The following is a 17,033-nucleotide window of genomic DNA, read 5'->3' on the forward strand; positions in this document are numbered from 1 at the left end:
CATTTATGAAGTGACAAACACTTGAGTGTTGAGCTTGAGACATCCCCCATCTAGAGACGTTTCTGCTTCAGTTTAATTATAGTTAGTTAGTTAGTAAGCTTTATTTAACCAGGATAAAGACAATACCTGTTCAAGAAGGCAAAAAAGACATAACAATTACCATATTAGCAAAAAATGTGTTTGTTTTTTATAGAAATGATGGATAACAAATAATTAGGTAACAAGCCATATATTAATTTATAGGTGGTAGTTTAGCCTGAGAACATGAGTTTGAGAGCCACACGAGCCTCATGTTCTTACAAGTCGGTTGTCATGATATTTCACTGTAAAAGTAAGGACATTTGGCCCTCACAAGTTAAACTAAACAAGTACACACACACACACACGCATTTGTTCAAGTCACTTACCCACTGGGCCTCTCAGTCATATCTCAGAGGCTGCTCTTCTGTTCTTCATTACTGGGTAATCAGAATCCTGTAACCATTTCACACAATAGCACTGCTTAGATTCATGACAAAAACATAATACGTGCACACATGCTTAATTTCATCCACTGATCTCCCCTTATTTACCATAAACACAGACAGAGAAGTAAGTTCAGTACATTTGCTAATCATACAGGGAAGGAAAAATGGGAAGAGCTTAAGTTAAGCAGCAGAACACTCTTCATCTCTGCTTGTTCAGCCTGGTCTCATTCAGCAATAAGTACCATGATTGATGATATTAGTTCAGTTATGGTGTAAAATATAAAATGAAAAATTTAAAATTTAATGCAGCATAATTCAAATCTTTTAGTGAGTGAAGATAAAGAGAAAAGATCAATAACATGAGGATGACTGTTTTTGCTAGTAGGGTAAGAAAAAAAGGAAATGTGAGAGGAATGGGGAATGATGAGAGGAATCAGAGGAATTGGGAATATGAGGAATGATCAGATCAGATGGCGGAGTTTCTTTTACTACTTTTATTTGTTAAGGTGAGTTCATGGATCACCACTCATGTAGTACATAACATTCTGAGTATTATGATTAGCTTAGTTACTGTTGGTTTGTCGGATGTGTAGATTGGATGTAAAAGCACTTTTTGACAGCGAACTTTGCAACAGCGACAACAGAAAGTCCATCAGAAATCAACTCCAAAAGTAAAACGGCTGCCTGTTTAGGCCTCGGATTCAAACATCTTCTTCCTGCCGCCCATGCCAGCCTTATCCTCGATGTTCTTACGCCAGTCTCCCACTGCGTCCTTATCCTAAAATAATTCACGAAAGAATTTCAAGATGAAAAATAATAATTACTTTGGCAAGTATAGGTTTCTTTATTGCCGTAGTGTGCGCTCACCTCCTCCTTAACCTCTTTCTTGACCTGTTTGAGGTTGGCTCTTAGATCCAGAGACACCTTGTGTTTGGAGCCCAGCAGAGCCTGCAGCATGGCGTCAGCAGACATGCGTACTTTCTTAAGAGCGGGTTTCTTGAATTTACCTATCAGGTCCTGAACCTTTATCTTCAGATCCTCAATCTAAAAAAACACACAGTGTTATTTGCTCAAAGTCAAGCCCATGAAGGATAAACAAATGAGAGGACATTTGAATATGCTGCACCGTCAGACTGGAATTCTCTTCAAATGAAACTGCGGCTAAATCAGTTAGTGTATCCTTGTAAATTTAAAACACTTTTGCGTGCAATAGAAAATGATTTAATGATTTGCAAATGCTTCTAATGCTGTAATATTTTGTTGTGATGTATTGTTCTTTGTCGTTCATATTTTGTATAACTGGGCCGCCTATCTTGGCCAGGACACTCCTGGAAAAGAGATTTTTAATCTCAGTGACGTTCTCTCCTGGTTAAATAAAGGCAAAAAAAATGAGAGGACAGAATCCATGCATTTAAAACCTCTTTTTCACTCTTGGTCACTTTAACAGACAGGTCATATCTCTCCTCGTCCACCACATCAATCTTCTGATGAAGCTCTCTGCACAGATCCTGACCATAGTGGAGAAAATATTTAATAACAGAGTAAAATACTGCCATAATAATAAAAGACTTCATGCATGTGTACCTGTAATCCCTGCACTGAGCCAGGCAGAGATAGAGGAGGACATTTCTCCTCCATATAGCTAGCTCTTTCCTCCTCTACACGCTTTTCCTCAGCCGTCAGCAGATCCTTGGCTATACCCAGTATCAAACTCTAGAACAAACAATGAGGAAAGATAGATGCAACATAGCACACATCTCTAGAGTAAATACAAACCAAACAGACTCAAATGTTTACCTTGAGATGGTGCCGACGGCTTGAGGTCATCTTTTTTCTGTTAGGATTTTAGGAGAGAAATAACATATTTCAACACTTTAGCACTGTATATGTATTAGTGCTTGACTTGTGAGATTTCCAGTTGAAGATGTGTCTACAGACTTACTCAGACATGATGGCAGGTTTGTTGTGCTCTTCTGTTAGGAAATATAGAGAACAGGGTGAGACTGCCCTGAAGAGTATTTGTCCAAGCATTGTTTGATGGTCAACACATTACGTCTTTCGGTGAGGGTAAACTTATCTCTAGCTCGTATGTTACTCACCCCAAACAAGCTGGTTTGCAGAAACACTTGATCTCAAAACATTAAATTCTGCAGTGCAGTCTCTCTAAGCTCCTCTCTGCTGCATTCATCACATACACTCCTTATTCAGTTACAGCCACTGAGTACTACTATCAACAGTCATCACTTTTAACACCGTAAACTACAGCTATAAACAAGTCTCACTCCTCCACACTCAATTAACACTCTCATCCGTTACACAAAGACCTTCCCACCAATCACATGCAAGAATATCAAGTGACTGCTTTGTCAGTTAATTAAGTAATTCACTTCCGTATTCACTCGTATAAATCATTTAGACCAAAAACTGACAGACAAAACAGGAATATGTGCTGCCCATATAATGCAGACAGCTGCTGTACATAAACTGATGTTACCTTGATCCGTATGGGATGAATATACAGTGTTTAATCAACATGATGCCCATAGTTATGTTAAGCAACTCATGTATTTTATTATTACAGCTATATAGTTAACGACATGAACTTACTGATATTTTTGGTGTAAAAACGTTAGATAATAAAAATAAATCTGGGTGGAGTCAAAAGGACTGTGCTGCTATGTTTCACCCAGTACTAACATTTAGCGGCATGTAACATAAATGTGAGTGAAGCAGAAAGCTGATATCTGTGTGTAAATTTATCCAAAGTGTTGTATCATGAGCAAAGGGCTAAAGACATTAATCAGAAACTGTATCAGGCAACAGATCAGTTATACAGAGGCTGCCTTGCTCTTCCTCCTCTCTCTTAGGCTGTCTTTTTAACAGTATTCAGTATCTTCAAAGTAATACAACTTCTTTTTCTCAAAATTCCTAAAACCCATATGTCCAGAATTTATGAAGATCTATAACTGGAGCGTAACCGCATTGATGAGTGGGGTGATGGATTGTCAAAGGCCTCAGATTTCAGGGTTATTGAAATGTTAGCACATAATGTTCCCTCAGCTCCTCTATGTTACCCGTATTATGTTATCTTGATAATATATGGACATTTTCTGGATTTCAAACATTATCCTACATTTAAATGAGTCTCAATTTACAGTAAATTAAATACCCAGGGCTCATCCATAAGCCATTAACATTATGCCCTTGAGCATGACACCTAACCCCAGGTTACTCCAAGAGGATTCTTCACAATTCAAGTGTCTGATCAAAGACTACACACTCCGCTTGAAACACAGCATGCAAGAGGATGCTTAGGCTTACAGTTAAACATATTCCTTTGCTTTGAATGCCACTAACTAAAAATTAAGAATTACTTTTAGCGTGTAAACTAAAAAAAAAACATACCAAAGTTCAATGTGGGGAGGAGATCGCTCATATAATTTTTTTGTACGAAATCTTCTACCATTATGTGAGCGAGTTCCTCTCTTAGTTGAACTTCCAAAGTTATATAAAAATGTATACAGTCATATTAAAACACAACCAACAATTATACAGCATGTGTAACAGGTCAGAAACATCTCACCTTTAAGAAAATCTGGGTAACAGGACAGACCAGGATCTGCAGGCAGCCTCTGTAATGAAAGAGGGTTTTGATAGCATTCTGTGATGGCTCAGCAAAACCCTTTAACTCTTTATGGAATTAGTATCCAGTGCAGACCAATGAGACTTCATGCTGTTGAAAGCCAATATTACCCCTCCCAGCCTCACACATATAAATAACCCTTGCTTTCAAGATTGTTTTTCTTGTTTTATTGCTTATTTACTTTACTCGGTATCCTAATGAGTTACTGCGCTCTGAAAAGCATAAATCACTGTAGGAGACAAAACATTCAACCAAAAACACACATCTACTTTAACAAGCAACATGAATAACTAAACACACATCTACTTTGACAAGCAACATGAATAACTGTCTGTTTTTGTGGGTCAGTATCATTTTTATTTTATTTTATTATAATTTTTTTTTTTTTTCAGAGCACACTAACATAGTTTTGGTTATGGTCCTGCATGTTGTCCATTAAAATTATGATGTGACCAATTTTGAAGTACAAAAGTTATTTAACAGATTCAAATATTTAAGAAATAAATGATAAACAGGCAGTTTGGTGCGATATAAATCTTCCATGTAAAAAAAGATACTTAATTGTCAACACCGGAACCACATTCCAAACATTAATAGCCAATTGTTTGGCACAACAGTTAAGTTTTGGAGTTCACAGAGCAAAAGTATAATGTTCCTAAATATCTTAATTTGTCATGTACATGTTGTCTTGCAGGTCCATATGCTACTATTCTGTTCCTTCCATCTATAAGCCATATATTTTAAACACCACTGCAGTGTAGCAATTGCAGAAAATTCACGACATGAGCCAAAAATATACTCGTCATCCTCAGGAGAAACTGTATCCATCAAGCCCGAGTGACCTTCCATTTAGTAGACAGTTTCCGAGGGCTAGAAACTTTGTGACCCAGCGGGCTTCTAATTTCAAGGGGGGAAGAGGATGGTGTCAAAGCTGTCATCAACATGTGTGTATGAGTGTGTGCGTGGTGGGTTTGATGCTAGCTGTGTCTCTATGAATGATCCCAATTTGAGACCCCAATTGGTGCTGCCAGTCCAACCCCGATAGAAACAATCCTGAAATAGTTAAGACATGACGTCAAATCAATTTTACCCATTAACACTTCCACATTAACTCCTTCAGCCCCAACTATAGCGCTCAGAGAAACATATGCAGAGATACAAACTCGCTGGATGGTGTGAAGTAATTGCTTAGGTAATTTTTGACAGGCTAATTTTGGCCGTTGAGATACTGTAAATGAAAGTACCATCTTGACCAGAGCAAACAGTCTGGTCTGGTGTTCTGTTTATTCCTCCAAAAACCAATACCAGTCGAGTCATGGAAATGCTACAGTTCTTTTAATACATTCATCATATCAAGAAAACCATATTCCCAGCTGTATTAGAAATAATATTTAAATCTGTATTCAAGAACAGTGGCCAGCTGCATAAACTTACAAGTTTGCTGTCTCATTTTTTTCTTTAAGACTGGTCATAACATTTAAATCAGTTGTAGATTGGTCTAATATGAAAAGTAAAACAGATTACCCTTTTGCTAATTGCTAGTTGGCCAGACTAGTACTTTAGTTACAGTCTTAACATATGGTTGTGTTAAAGCAACTGGCCCCCGGTTTGTTTCATCAGCTGTTCGATCAGAGCGATGACACGACCCTTCTCATTTGCAATGACTGTATGCGTGAGAAACCAGATCCCCCAAACACACTGATTCTCATAAAAGAAGATGAACAGTCCATGCTTTTTTTTGAACACACTCTTTTTTAGCTCAGTCCTGCTATACTAGGCAGGTTGACAGATATGACAACAAATGTTTCTCAGTGCCAAACCTTGCCATGAGACATTTCAAATAATGTCCTAATCCTCAAAAAACAACTGTAGCAATATTTTAACATTTATTTAAATCCATTAAATGATATCTATTAGGTTTTTTTTTTTTTTTTTTTACTAAATATTAGTAAACAGAATATTACCTCTCAACTGTATCACAGGAAATGTGCATGCTGTTTATCAGTTTGCTAAAATCAAGCAAGAAGTTCACGGCTCCCTTCTAACACTTTAGCAAGTAATGCATTAATTTTCCAACAAAGCATTTGACCTGAAACCTTTGGTCTTAATTCCCATCACATTTAGTGATAAAAATGATTACATACCCCAAATAGTGCTGAGTAGATTACTTGCAAATTGTAGTCTGTTACTGGCTAAAGATTATATGATGAACATTGTAGTTAGTAACATAATCTATGTTACTCATTTTAGTTAATGAATTCTGACTACTTTTTAGATTACTTTTAGATTTTTAGAACTTGTTTTAAACCTACCATTGCCTTTTCCCCAAATTCAGAAGCATGGATCGCAAAATTATTTACATGACACTTACATGGCCATTCTATATTGTGAATATTGTCAAAGCTATACAACACATTTGGATTTTCGGGAAAGGAAACATTAAAAGAGAAAAAAAGAATAATTAGGGAGAATCAATAAATTATGAATAATTTACTGAATTTTATGAATATTATGCAATCATGTAAGTAGCTGTAATCTGATTATGAGCATTTTAAAATGTAATCTAATCCAGTTGTGCATACTCAATTTTTGGAATCTGATTACGTAATCCAGATTACATGTAATCCGTTACTACCCAGCACTGCCCCCAAATATATCAACCTAAATAAATGAGACAGTTTGGAGACAAAGTATAGCTAGAGTATGTGGCAGTGAGCCCAGCGGTTGACATCTATATTATTCACACTATTCACTGAGACCAGCCTAATAAATCATAGATGAACTCCAAATTATTTAGACATAGCCTAATGAAACTTTAGAGAATGTCAAAGGGCTGCTCTCAGATACACATACTGATGTCTTCTGGTTTACAAGTAAGACTTTTATAAAGGTCAAAGTGAGTGGGGTGAAGAAATATACCTTGATCATCAAACTTTACAGAGTGTCAGAAGGTTGCTCTCACATGAATGTATTCATATTTCAGCCTCCTGACTTGCTGTAGGTCAAATCATACAGTTTTTCTGGTCTAAGCTTGTCTCCCAGTTTGGTCCAGCTGGACTGATGGCAGGTTTTAGAGGGCTTATGGGAACTTTTCCGCTGGTCAGGCTGGGACACCAGCTTGAATAAGGCTAGCAAACCTTTGGCTGGTTTAAGATGTTTCATCAGAAAGGGATGTATTTGCATGTACGTTGAAAATTCAGCAATTTTGCAACATTTAATTTCTTAATCAAAATTAACCTAAAACAAAACTGTTTTTAAGTGCCCTCTTAAAAACACTTTTAAAAAGGGGAAAAGGTAAATAAAAAAAGCCACATAGTCTAATACTGTTTAAAATGTAATTGACCAACTGTTTTGGTTAAAAACAATAGAACCCTGCCCAAAACACAATAGAAAATGTAATGGTTTTAATGGTTATAATGGGGTTTTAATGGAAACTATAATGGTGTCTACTGGTATGTGATGGATTCTATTGGTGGGATGTTAAATCCTATTGGAAAAATGCCCAAAACACACTACAAAAAGGTATTTTGTAATGGTTTTACTGGGAAAAGCTAATGGTTTATAATGGTATTTTAATGGAAACCATTGGAATTTCTGTGATGGTTTCTACTGGGCTTCTATTGTTTTTTTTTGTTTGTTTTTTAGCAGGGGCATGACATTACAAATACAAATACAAACTTGTAAGTTTAAAAGTTCACAGACAGAGAAAGCGACGTTTAGCCCACAGGATTAGTTCACCTAAAATGTCAGTGCCAATGAACGCAAAGATTCTCCGAGAATGCAAAAATTTTGTAAACAAACTCAAAATTTCTTAAGGAGAAAAGTTTTGCGAAAGAATTAAAAAAGCTCCTCACATCAGGTGGTATTTCCATCACCATGTTCCTTAGGCTCTGTTGAACGATGAACGAAAGTCTTCTTGAGTTTAAACCGACATGAGGGTGAGTAAATGATGTCGAAATTTTCATTTTTGGGTGAACTATCCCTTTAACTGGAAAAGAGTGAAATGTCTCTTTAACCTCAGGACAGGGAGGGAGGATAAGAAAGCTCGTCACGCTGTTTGTATAGGAAGTACTGGAATGACCTGACAGGCTGATACATTTCCCTTTTAGTCGACTCTCTCTTGTGTCAGAATGTGTAACCCCGCGTTATTTTAGATACAACCGCAGATTGTGATTCACAGCGTCTAAATATATGGAGTTTATCACACTGAAGGACAACAGCGAAACGGAACCTCCAAAGTTGCCGTCGATCTACCACACTTCAACTACTAGTGTTGGCCACTGAAAAGCAATGTTAAAGCAGCATCAGATTACAAATGCGTGCTCTGCTCTTAGTGTTGTTTTGCACCGTTGCTCTGCAATGGGATCGTGTCAGCTGCCAGAAATCAGCTTACTTGTCCAACTCACACCTCGTACCTCATGGGAATGTCTGGCGTTCAGACAGACCTGGAGAAGATACACCGAACCGCAATGGAGACGAGGTGAGCTGGACAAAACATCTCTGAAATGTATGATCAAGTAAAAAAGACGTTGTATATATGTACGTTATCTGTCATTAATGTGACAGATAAATTTCGCTCTGTTTTACCATGAGTAAACTTTGTGCTATATAAATTCAATGCGGTGCTGTTTGACTATTGGCATTGCATCCTGCACAGCTGCACTTGTTGATCTGTGTTGCAGTGTGATGTGGTGATGAACCTGTCTGCCAGTCAGAGATGTGAGTTTGTGAAGAATACACCGGACTGTACTTCAGATGAAGGCTTCATCAAGTACCCTGTGGTCACCTTTTGCCTGTTCCCACCTAATCTGCTGCCTCTAGCCATCACACTCTATGTAAGGACACATTTAGCTCAGACACCAAACTCAGGATTTACTTTTTAAACTGTCTACATACCAGTAAATTGAGTGATGTTGTGTAAGTTTATTTGTGGAGTGTGACATGTTTCTGTTTACATATCCAACTGAAACTGAAATGACAATGCATCATCCAGGATGTGTAATCTGATTTTGTATTGGTTGTGTGTATCTCTTTGGTTTTGTATGTTGTTAAAGTCACTCTCACGTTTTCTCTTTCCTCCCCTCTTTTCTTTTATTTCTTTCAGGTCATCTGGTTGTTTGTTCTGTTCCTTCTTCTTGGGCTGATTGCATCAGACTTGTGAGTTGTAAATTTGAGGGAATTAAAAGGGTTATTAATCGGCTTGTACATGCTATTTGGTGGTTAGTTCTGTCTTAAAGAGATAGTTCACCTCAAAATAAAAATGCTCTCATCATTTACTCACCTCGTGTCATTACACACACACACACACACACACACACACACACACACACAAACAAACAAACACACAAACCTTTTTGGTGACCATTGACTTCCATTGTAGTGATAACAACAACAAAATGCTATGAATTGGTGTATTTGTATGTTCACATTGTATTCCAGTTGCGCTATGCAGTTAAACTGATAATTAGGACTGTCATGCAATTAAAATTAGTTACTGATTCAAATTTAAAAACAATAATTGTAGCACTTTAGAAACGTGTGTATTCCTTTGTGATCTCATAACAGTATCAATACAGCTGAGTCTTTGGCCATGCCCTATATTTCACTTCTCTATTTACTCATGTGACAGAAACAATGTCTTTCATTTATCTGGAGAATTTAGAGTTGAGTCTCTTTATTTTAAAAAGGTTCTGCTTTTTGAGGGTCAAGAAGTCAGTTAATTTGTCATAAGGATGCAAAATGTATTTAGAATGAATTTGTTCTATAAAGAACAGAAATTTGAGTTTATATGTATATACAGGTGCATCTCAATAAATTAGAATGTCGTGGAAAAGTTCATTTATTTCAGTAATTCAACTCAAATTGTGAAACTTGTGTATTAAATAAATTCAATGCACACAGACTGAAGTAGTTTAAGTCTTTGGTTCTTTTAATTGTGATGATTTAGGCTCACATTTAACAAAAACCCACCAATTCACAACAAATTAGAATACTTCATAAGACCAATAAAAAAACATTTTTAGTGAATTGTTCTGGAAAGTATGCTCATTTACTGTATATGTACTCAATACTTGGTAGGGGCTCCTTTTGCTTTAATTACTGCCTCAATTTGGCGTGGCATGGAGGTGATCAGTTTGTGGCACTGCTGAGGTGGTATGGAAGCCCAGGTTTCTTTGACAGTGGCCTTCAGCTCATCTGCATTGTTGGGTCTGGTGTCTCTCATCTTCCTCTTGACAATACCCCATAGATTCTCTATGAGGTTCAGGTAGGGCTGGGCGATATATCGAACACGATATTCATGCGCATCTCGTCAGTAAAGCCGGTTCCGTGATTAGCGCTAAATCTCCATCACCTGTTTTCAAATAGAGCGCCATTTAATACACAGAGCCGTAGTTCACTGACAAGCTATGCAATATCGCGTTCATTATCACAGATGAATCGCCTTCGATAATGAACGCGATATTGCGTAGCTTGTCAGTGAACTACGGCTCTGTGTATTAAATGGCGCTCTATTTGAAAACAGGTGATGGAGATTTAGCGCTAATCACGGAACTGGCTTTACTGACGAGATGCGCATGAATATCGTCTTCGATATATCGCCCAGCCCTAGGTTCAGGTCAGGTGAGTTTGCTGGCCAATCAAGCACAGTAACACCATGGTCATTGAACCAGCTTTTGGTAGCTTTGGCAGTGTGGGCAGGTGCTAAGTCTTGCTGGAAAATGAAATCAGCATCTCCATAAAGCTTGTCAACAGAAGGAAGCACGAAGTGCTCAATTTCCTGGTAGATGGCTGCGTTGACTGTGGACTTCAGAAAAGTGGACCAACACCAGCAGATGACATGGCAGCCCAAATCATCACAGACTGTGGAAACTTCACACTGGACTTGAAGCAACATGGATTCTGTGCCTCTCCACTCTTCCTTCAGACTCTGGGACCTTGATTTCCAAATGAAATGCAAAACTTACTTTCATCTGAAAAGAGGACTTTGGACCACTGAGCAACAGTCCAGTTCTTTTTCTCCACAGCCCAGGTGAGATGCTTCTGACGTTGTCTCTGGTTCAGAAGTGGCTTGGTAGCCCTTTTCCTGAAGATGTCTGAGCGTGGTGACTCTTGATGCACTGACTCCAGCTTCAGTTCTCTCCTTGTGAAGCTCTCACAAGTGTTTGAATCGGCTTTGCTTGACTGTATTCTCAAGCTTGCGGTCATCCCTGTTGCTTGTGCACCTTTTCCTACCCAAATTCTTCCTTCCAGTCAACTTTGCATTTAATATGCTTTGATACAGCACTCTGTAAACAGCCACACCTTTCAGTAATGACCCTCTGTGACTTACCCTCTTTATGGAAGGCGTCAATGATCGTCTTCTGGACCATTGCCAAGTCAGCAGTCTTCCCCATTATTGTGGTTTCAAAGAACAAGAGATACCCAGAATTTATACTGTATGTATGGTCATTTATTGAAACTCAAATGTAAATATTCTAATATTTTGAGATACTGATTTTTGACTTTCATGAGCTGTAAGCTCTAATCATCAAAATTAAAACAAAAAAAAAACTTTTGAAATGTTTTACTTTACATCATAATGAATCTAGAATATATGAAAGTTTCACTTTTTGAAATGTTACAAGCAAAAATGACCTTTTCCATGACATTCTAATTTATTGATATGCACCTGTATATGAATTATAATATGTATTTTGATTATATTGTATTTTTTCAGTTTCTGTCCAAACCTCTCAGCCATTTCCTCCACACTGAGACTGACTCATAATGTGGCCGTATCCTTTAAATACCTGAAGTGTGGCTGATCAGCTGATCCTTGTAATTTGTCCTCATATTGCATAGGTTGAGAAGGTTAATTACTCCTGCTGTGTATTTCTGCTGTGTCCTTATCAACCACAGAAGAGATAAAATCCTGGTTCCTGGAGTGAAGAGAATATTACAGCATGATAAACAACTAGACATATCAAATGATTAGTCGGTTACTAGGTCATAGTGTTTGCCAAGACTGTGTCATCATGGGTAGTGTTTGTTTAACACTCGGTTACAGTTTGTGATCTTAAAAGAATAGTTCACCTCAAAAATGAAATTTCTGTCATCGTTTACTTAGCCTCATGTCGTTCTAAACCTGTATAAATTTATTTCTTATGTTGAACACAAAAGAAGATATTTTGAAGAATGCTGGTAATCAAACAATTATTGGCCCCCATTTACTTCCATAGTAGGGGAAAAAATACAATGGAAGTCAATGGGGGATATCAACTGGGTGAACGATTTAAGGTGAACTATTGCTTTAAGTTTGTGCATGGGCATGAAGTGCTTTCAAAGTGTTTTTGTGTCATTAAAGTGTGTGCATGACTGAGAGGGGTAGTATGTGTGACTGAGTGGAATCCTCAGTGATGAGTTTGTGTTTTGATTGCTGGAAAAGGTCCAAATTGCGCTGAGAGGTTGTGTCGGTCCCATTTTTTTTCATTGTTTTCCATGACTGAGTAGAACAGGGCGTAACGTTCCTGGCACTTGGAAATGGGGCTCCAGATGTGTTTAGTGCCATGGCTGCTTTCTCCCACCCTCAGACTGCTGGTCTTGCTGTTGGAGCACTGTTTGGTGAGAGATCAGCTCTGTTAAACATTCACCCACACACACATCAAGGACATGTGTTGGAGTATTTAAATGTAAACTGTGTAATTCCTAACCAATAAAGGCACCAAACAGAATTGTATAATTGCAGGTTGCTTGAGTCATGCAAGTGGTATAACCATAGCCTTGGGACTATTTGTTTTGACTGAACAATGTCAGACAGGGGAAGTGTTTGAAATATATTTATACGTGCTGCAGAAATTACACACTTCACCTTTAATTCTTGTGAACAGATTCATCAATCATAAAAAAAAAAAAAATTTCTAATTAGATTTTTTTTTTCTAGGAGCGGGAATCTTTGTCACAACAGTGGTAGCTGGAAGCATTGCTCTAGTTAAGCCTTTCACTGTGGCGTCCCGTCCATTCCTTCGTGATGTTGTTTTCTACATGGCAGCCGTGTTTTGGACCTTCAATATCCTATATAAAGGCCATATTTCCATGGGAGAAGCCTTGGGTCTGATAACCGTTTTTCACTTAATCAGATTTTTACCATAATTTCATTCATTTAGGAAAATGACACATTTTTTCATTCTGCATGTTCCACTTTCCTGTATAGTGTATGGATATGATTGATATTTCTTTCGTCCTATCATTCTTTTCTGTTCTCCATAGGTTATCTGGGGCTGTATATTGCATATGTTTTGACTGTGATTGTGAGTGCATATATATACAATCGTCAGAAGCATCAGCTAAATGGATCGGTCCAGACCACAGGCAGAGAACAGGGTAAAGAGACTGCAGTCTTTCTCAGCACTGATCACACACCACACACTTTCTACACTCTTTCAGTTTCATTACAATTCCTGTATGAGGAGTGACCTTTATTTTTTTTTTTAAGGTAAACACATCAAAATATGTTGTAAACTCACAAAATTATTGTTTTTTGATGACTTGAGCTTTACTTACTTTGGTACTTGTACCTATCCCTAGTAAAATCTGAACTAACTGCACTAAGCTTTCACACATTGAGATATCGTGCTCACAACAATGCCAAATGAAGTTTATGAAATGAACAGCAGTCTTAATCTGATCACTGGGCAGAAATTAATAAATGCTGTTCTTGAATTTTAGGGGAGACTCTACCATCTGATTCATATAGAGACACTCAGAGTGGCAGCATACAAGCACACGGTGGGTCACTTCCTCTCAACTTAAAACTATGTTGTATGTAAGTGGCTGAAGTTTCAGTGGGTTGTTTCATTTATGATTGTTTTCAACACTACACACTTTCATAATTATGGGACTTTGCAAGTGTGTGTTGCATTCTGTATTGGTAATGGTGAAAGTGAGAGAGAATATTGCATCTTTAAGGAAGTACTGTGTGGTGTAACAGTGTTTATCTGTGTGAAAATCTTGCATGTATTTGTTTATAAGTGTTGGTGTTTTTATATACGTGTGTGTGTGTGTGTGTGTGTGTGTGTGTATATATATATATATATATATATATATATATATATGTATATGTATATGTATATGTATATGTATATGTATATATATATGTATATGTGTGTGTGTGTGTGTGTGTTTCAGATGAAGGAGAGTATGAGCCTTTGCTGCCTTACACTCAATCCACTGCTCAGATCTTCCTGAATGCCATTAACCCGGTGGATAGTCGGACCTGGAGGAGACAGCACTGGAGTGCCAAAGTCCTCAAAGTGATCAAGGTGAAAACCTGTGCATTCACTTTCATGATCACTTCTTGGTTCTAAATAAGTAATCATTCTTCTAGTAACCTATTGTTTAAAATAAACTTGTCTAATTGTTTGATTGTTTGAATCTAATATGCATGCCTATGTAATTTTAAGATGAAGATCCTTTTTTGCCTGTCTGTCTGACTGTGTTAGGTGCCTGTAGAAGTGCTGTTATTGTTGACACTTCCTGTGGTGGACACAGATAAGGAGGATCACAACTGGAAACGTCCTCTGAACTGTCTTCACATAATCACTGGGCCTCTGGTCTGTGTGCTTACCTTCCAGTCGGGAAAGTGTAAGTCGGTTGACATTTTTATTTGAACTATGAAACTAAACCTGCAAACTAACAGCAATCTCTTATGTCACATAAAAAAATACAGTTATGTCATCTGTTGCTTTAATGCACCTGCTGCATTCTGTCAGAAATTCCTTTTGTATGTGAAAAGATAAATGCTGTTGATGCAGATATTGTGTAATCATTTCATGTTCTCTAAAGTACATGTCTCTTTAGACAATGTTTCTCTTTCTCTTTCATTCAAGATGGTTTACTGCTCATTGAAGGAGAAGTTCCAGTGTGGGTGCTTGTACTCTGTATTGGAGTCTTCCTCTCTGGCATAGTCTTCTTCACTACCACAAATGAGCGTCCTCCAAGATATCACTTTGTATGAATCTTTTTTTTTTTTAAAGACAACTCTTATATACTTATGCATTTATTTGATCATTTGATCATTTACCAACCTTCATGTTGTTCCAAACCTATAAGCTTCTTTCTTATGTTGAACACAAAAATATATTTTGAAGAATGCTGGTAATCAAACAGTTGTTGGGCCCCATTTGCTTCCATAGTAGGGAAAAAAATACTATGGAAGTCAATGGGGGCCAACAACTGTTTAATTTTGTGTTCAACATAAGAAAGAAACTCATAAATGTTTGGAATGACATGAGGGGGAGTAAATGATGACACAATTTTGAGGTGAACTGTTCCTTTAATATATTTTAAAATTCAATTTACTATTGTGACGACAGCTGAATTTTCAGCAGCCATTACTCATGTCGAAAGCATGTGTGGCTTATTTAACTTTTTTTTTTTTTTAAGACTTTGAGTAGAACTTTCAAAAGAACAGTTTATTTGAAATAGAAATCATTGTATAGACATTTTAAATGTCTTTACTGACTCTTTTAATCCATTTTATGCATCCTTGCTGAAAAAGGGTATTAATTTTGTTTTTAAAATTTTTAATTTGTTCTGTTGCTGTGGGTGTAGCTCTATTCTCTGCTAGGTTTTGTGGTCAGTGCGCTGTGGATCAGCACTGTGGCGTCTGAGATTGTTAGTGTGCTGCACCTGCTGGGGATTGTTCTCAGTCTCAGCAACACTGTACTGGGCCTCACTTTGTTAGCCTGGGGCAACAGCATCGGAGGTACACACTCACTCACATTAAAAACACAAACAACACATTATCTTCCAATTATTTTATTTTTATTTTTGCTCATAGCCAATATTCTAGAACTTGAAATGAAAGGAAAATAATTTTACAACTAGATTGCATGGTTTTATTTTTGTACAAATGTAATGCATAAGATAGTGTTTGATGACTTTTAATATTTTAAAGAATCATACAGCAATGGGATATTATACACTATAATGTTTTTACCTCTGTTAGACCATGTGTAATATTTGTGTTTTGACAGATTGCTTTGCAGACATTACTATAGCCCGTCAGGGATACCCACGGATGGCCATTTCTGCCTGTTTCGGGGGCATTATCTTTAGTATCTTTTAAAAAATGTTTTTTTTTTTTTAAAGTTCTCGTTTTTGTGTATGTGCATTAACAAATCTATTAGCAGATTTAATCATACTATATTTAGGATTGTAAATATCCTGGTATATTACGATTAAACCATAACCACACATCATATGCCTTTAACATTGCATTAAGACATGCTGTTTGGTGTGGGTCTGGGCTGCCTGCTGCAGATCTTTCGGAATAATAACAATGTTGTGATGGTATGTCTCACACTCTATATATTATCTACAATGTCAATGTCGTAGACATTGCTTTTAGTCAGTTGAATATTCCAGTATTGATGAGTGACGGAGTCTGATCTGTGTTCTGTTGTGTGGTCAGCTGGAACCAGAAGGGATGCTGTGCTGGGTTCTCTCAGGAGCGCTGGGTCTGTCTCTCGTCTTCTCCTTCATACTGGTTCCTCTTCAGTGTTTTCACCTGAGCCGAGTCTATGGCATTTTTCTACTGATCTTCTACGTTGTCTTTCTAGTTGTTGCCCTGCTCACTGAATTTAGAATTATCCAGTTCTGACACCAGCAGGAACACTAACTGGACAAGTGCAAAAATCTTTAGACGCTCAAAGAAATGTATTAGAATATATTTTTGTAAATGTATGTTTTTGAAGAGCATGAATAATTACTGTGCACTAGATAAATTGTTTTCAAACATATCTTGAATCATGAGATTGAAAATGTATTTTATTAAATGGGATACTTGCAAATATGCTGTGCTGTGTTTTTCTTTTGAATTTAATGAATTCATGCCGGTAGCCTACGATTGGTGAGCGTCGAATGATGCATGCGTTTGATTAAAC

At 37.3% G+C, this 17,033-nt stretch overlaps 2 protein-coding genes across 4 annotated transcripts; one reads left to right on the forward strand and one right to left on the reverse strand.

The window, feature by feature from the left end:
• Positions 1-979: 979 nt before the first annotated feature.
• On the reverse strand, positions 980-8,205 carry tnni2b.2 (troponin I type 2b (skeletal, fast), tandem duplicate 2). Of its 3 annotated transcripts, none has more exons than XM_058782037.1 (8): positions 8,127-8,205; positions 4,051-4,099; positions 2,410-2,440; positions 2,265-2,301; positions 2,052-2,180; positions 1,886-1,975; positions 1,335-1,511; positions 980-1,245 (listed from the first exon to the last, which is right to left on the reverse strand). In XM_058782037.1, the coding sequence occupies exons 3-8, from the start codon at positions 2,415-2,417 to the stop codon at positions 1,156-1,158; spliced, it is 531 nt and encodes a 176-aa protein (XP_058638020.1). In that variant the 5' UTR covers positions 2,418-2,440; positions 4,051-4,099; positions 8,127-8,205; the 3' UTR covers positions 980-1,155. The 3 variants fall into 3 exon arrangements, with proteins under 3 accessions (XP_058638020.1, XP_058638018.1, XP_058638019.1); XM_058782035.1 differs by lacking the exon at positions 8,127-8,205 and adding an exon at positions 7,965-8,108; XM_058782036.1 differs by lacking the exon at positions 8,127-8,205 and adding an exon at positions 7,030-7,075.
• On the forward strand, positions 8,176-16,940 carry slc8b1 (solute carrier family 8 member B1). The gene is made up of 15 exons (XM_058782034.1): positions 8,176-8,590; positions 8,793-8,945; positions 9,215-9,267; positions 11,828-11,885; positions 12,606-12,711; positions 13,031-13,198; positions 13,357-13,470; positions 13,816-13,875; positions 14,275-14,408; positions 14,589-14,730; positions 14,976-15,097; positions 15,700-15,853; positions 16,125-16,205; positions 16,373-16,440; positions 16,562-16,940. Exons 1-15 carry the CDS (start codon positions 8,426-8,428, stop codon positions 16,748-16,750), a joined length of 1,767 nt encoding a protein of 588 aa, XP_058638017.1. The 5' UTR covers positions 8,176-8,425; the 3' UTR covers positions 16,751-16,940.
• Positions 16,941-17,033: the final 93 nt, after the last annotated feature.

Source organism: Onychostoma macrolepis, chromosome 07, assembly GCF_012432095.1.
Source record: "Onychostoma macrolepis isolate SWU-2019 chromosome 07, ASM1243209v1, whole genome shotgun sequence".
Classification (NCBI taxonomy): Eukaryota; Metazoa; Chordata; class Actinopteri; order Cypriniformes; family Cyprinidae; genus Onychostoma; species Onychostoma macrolepis.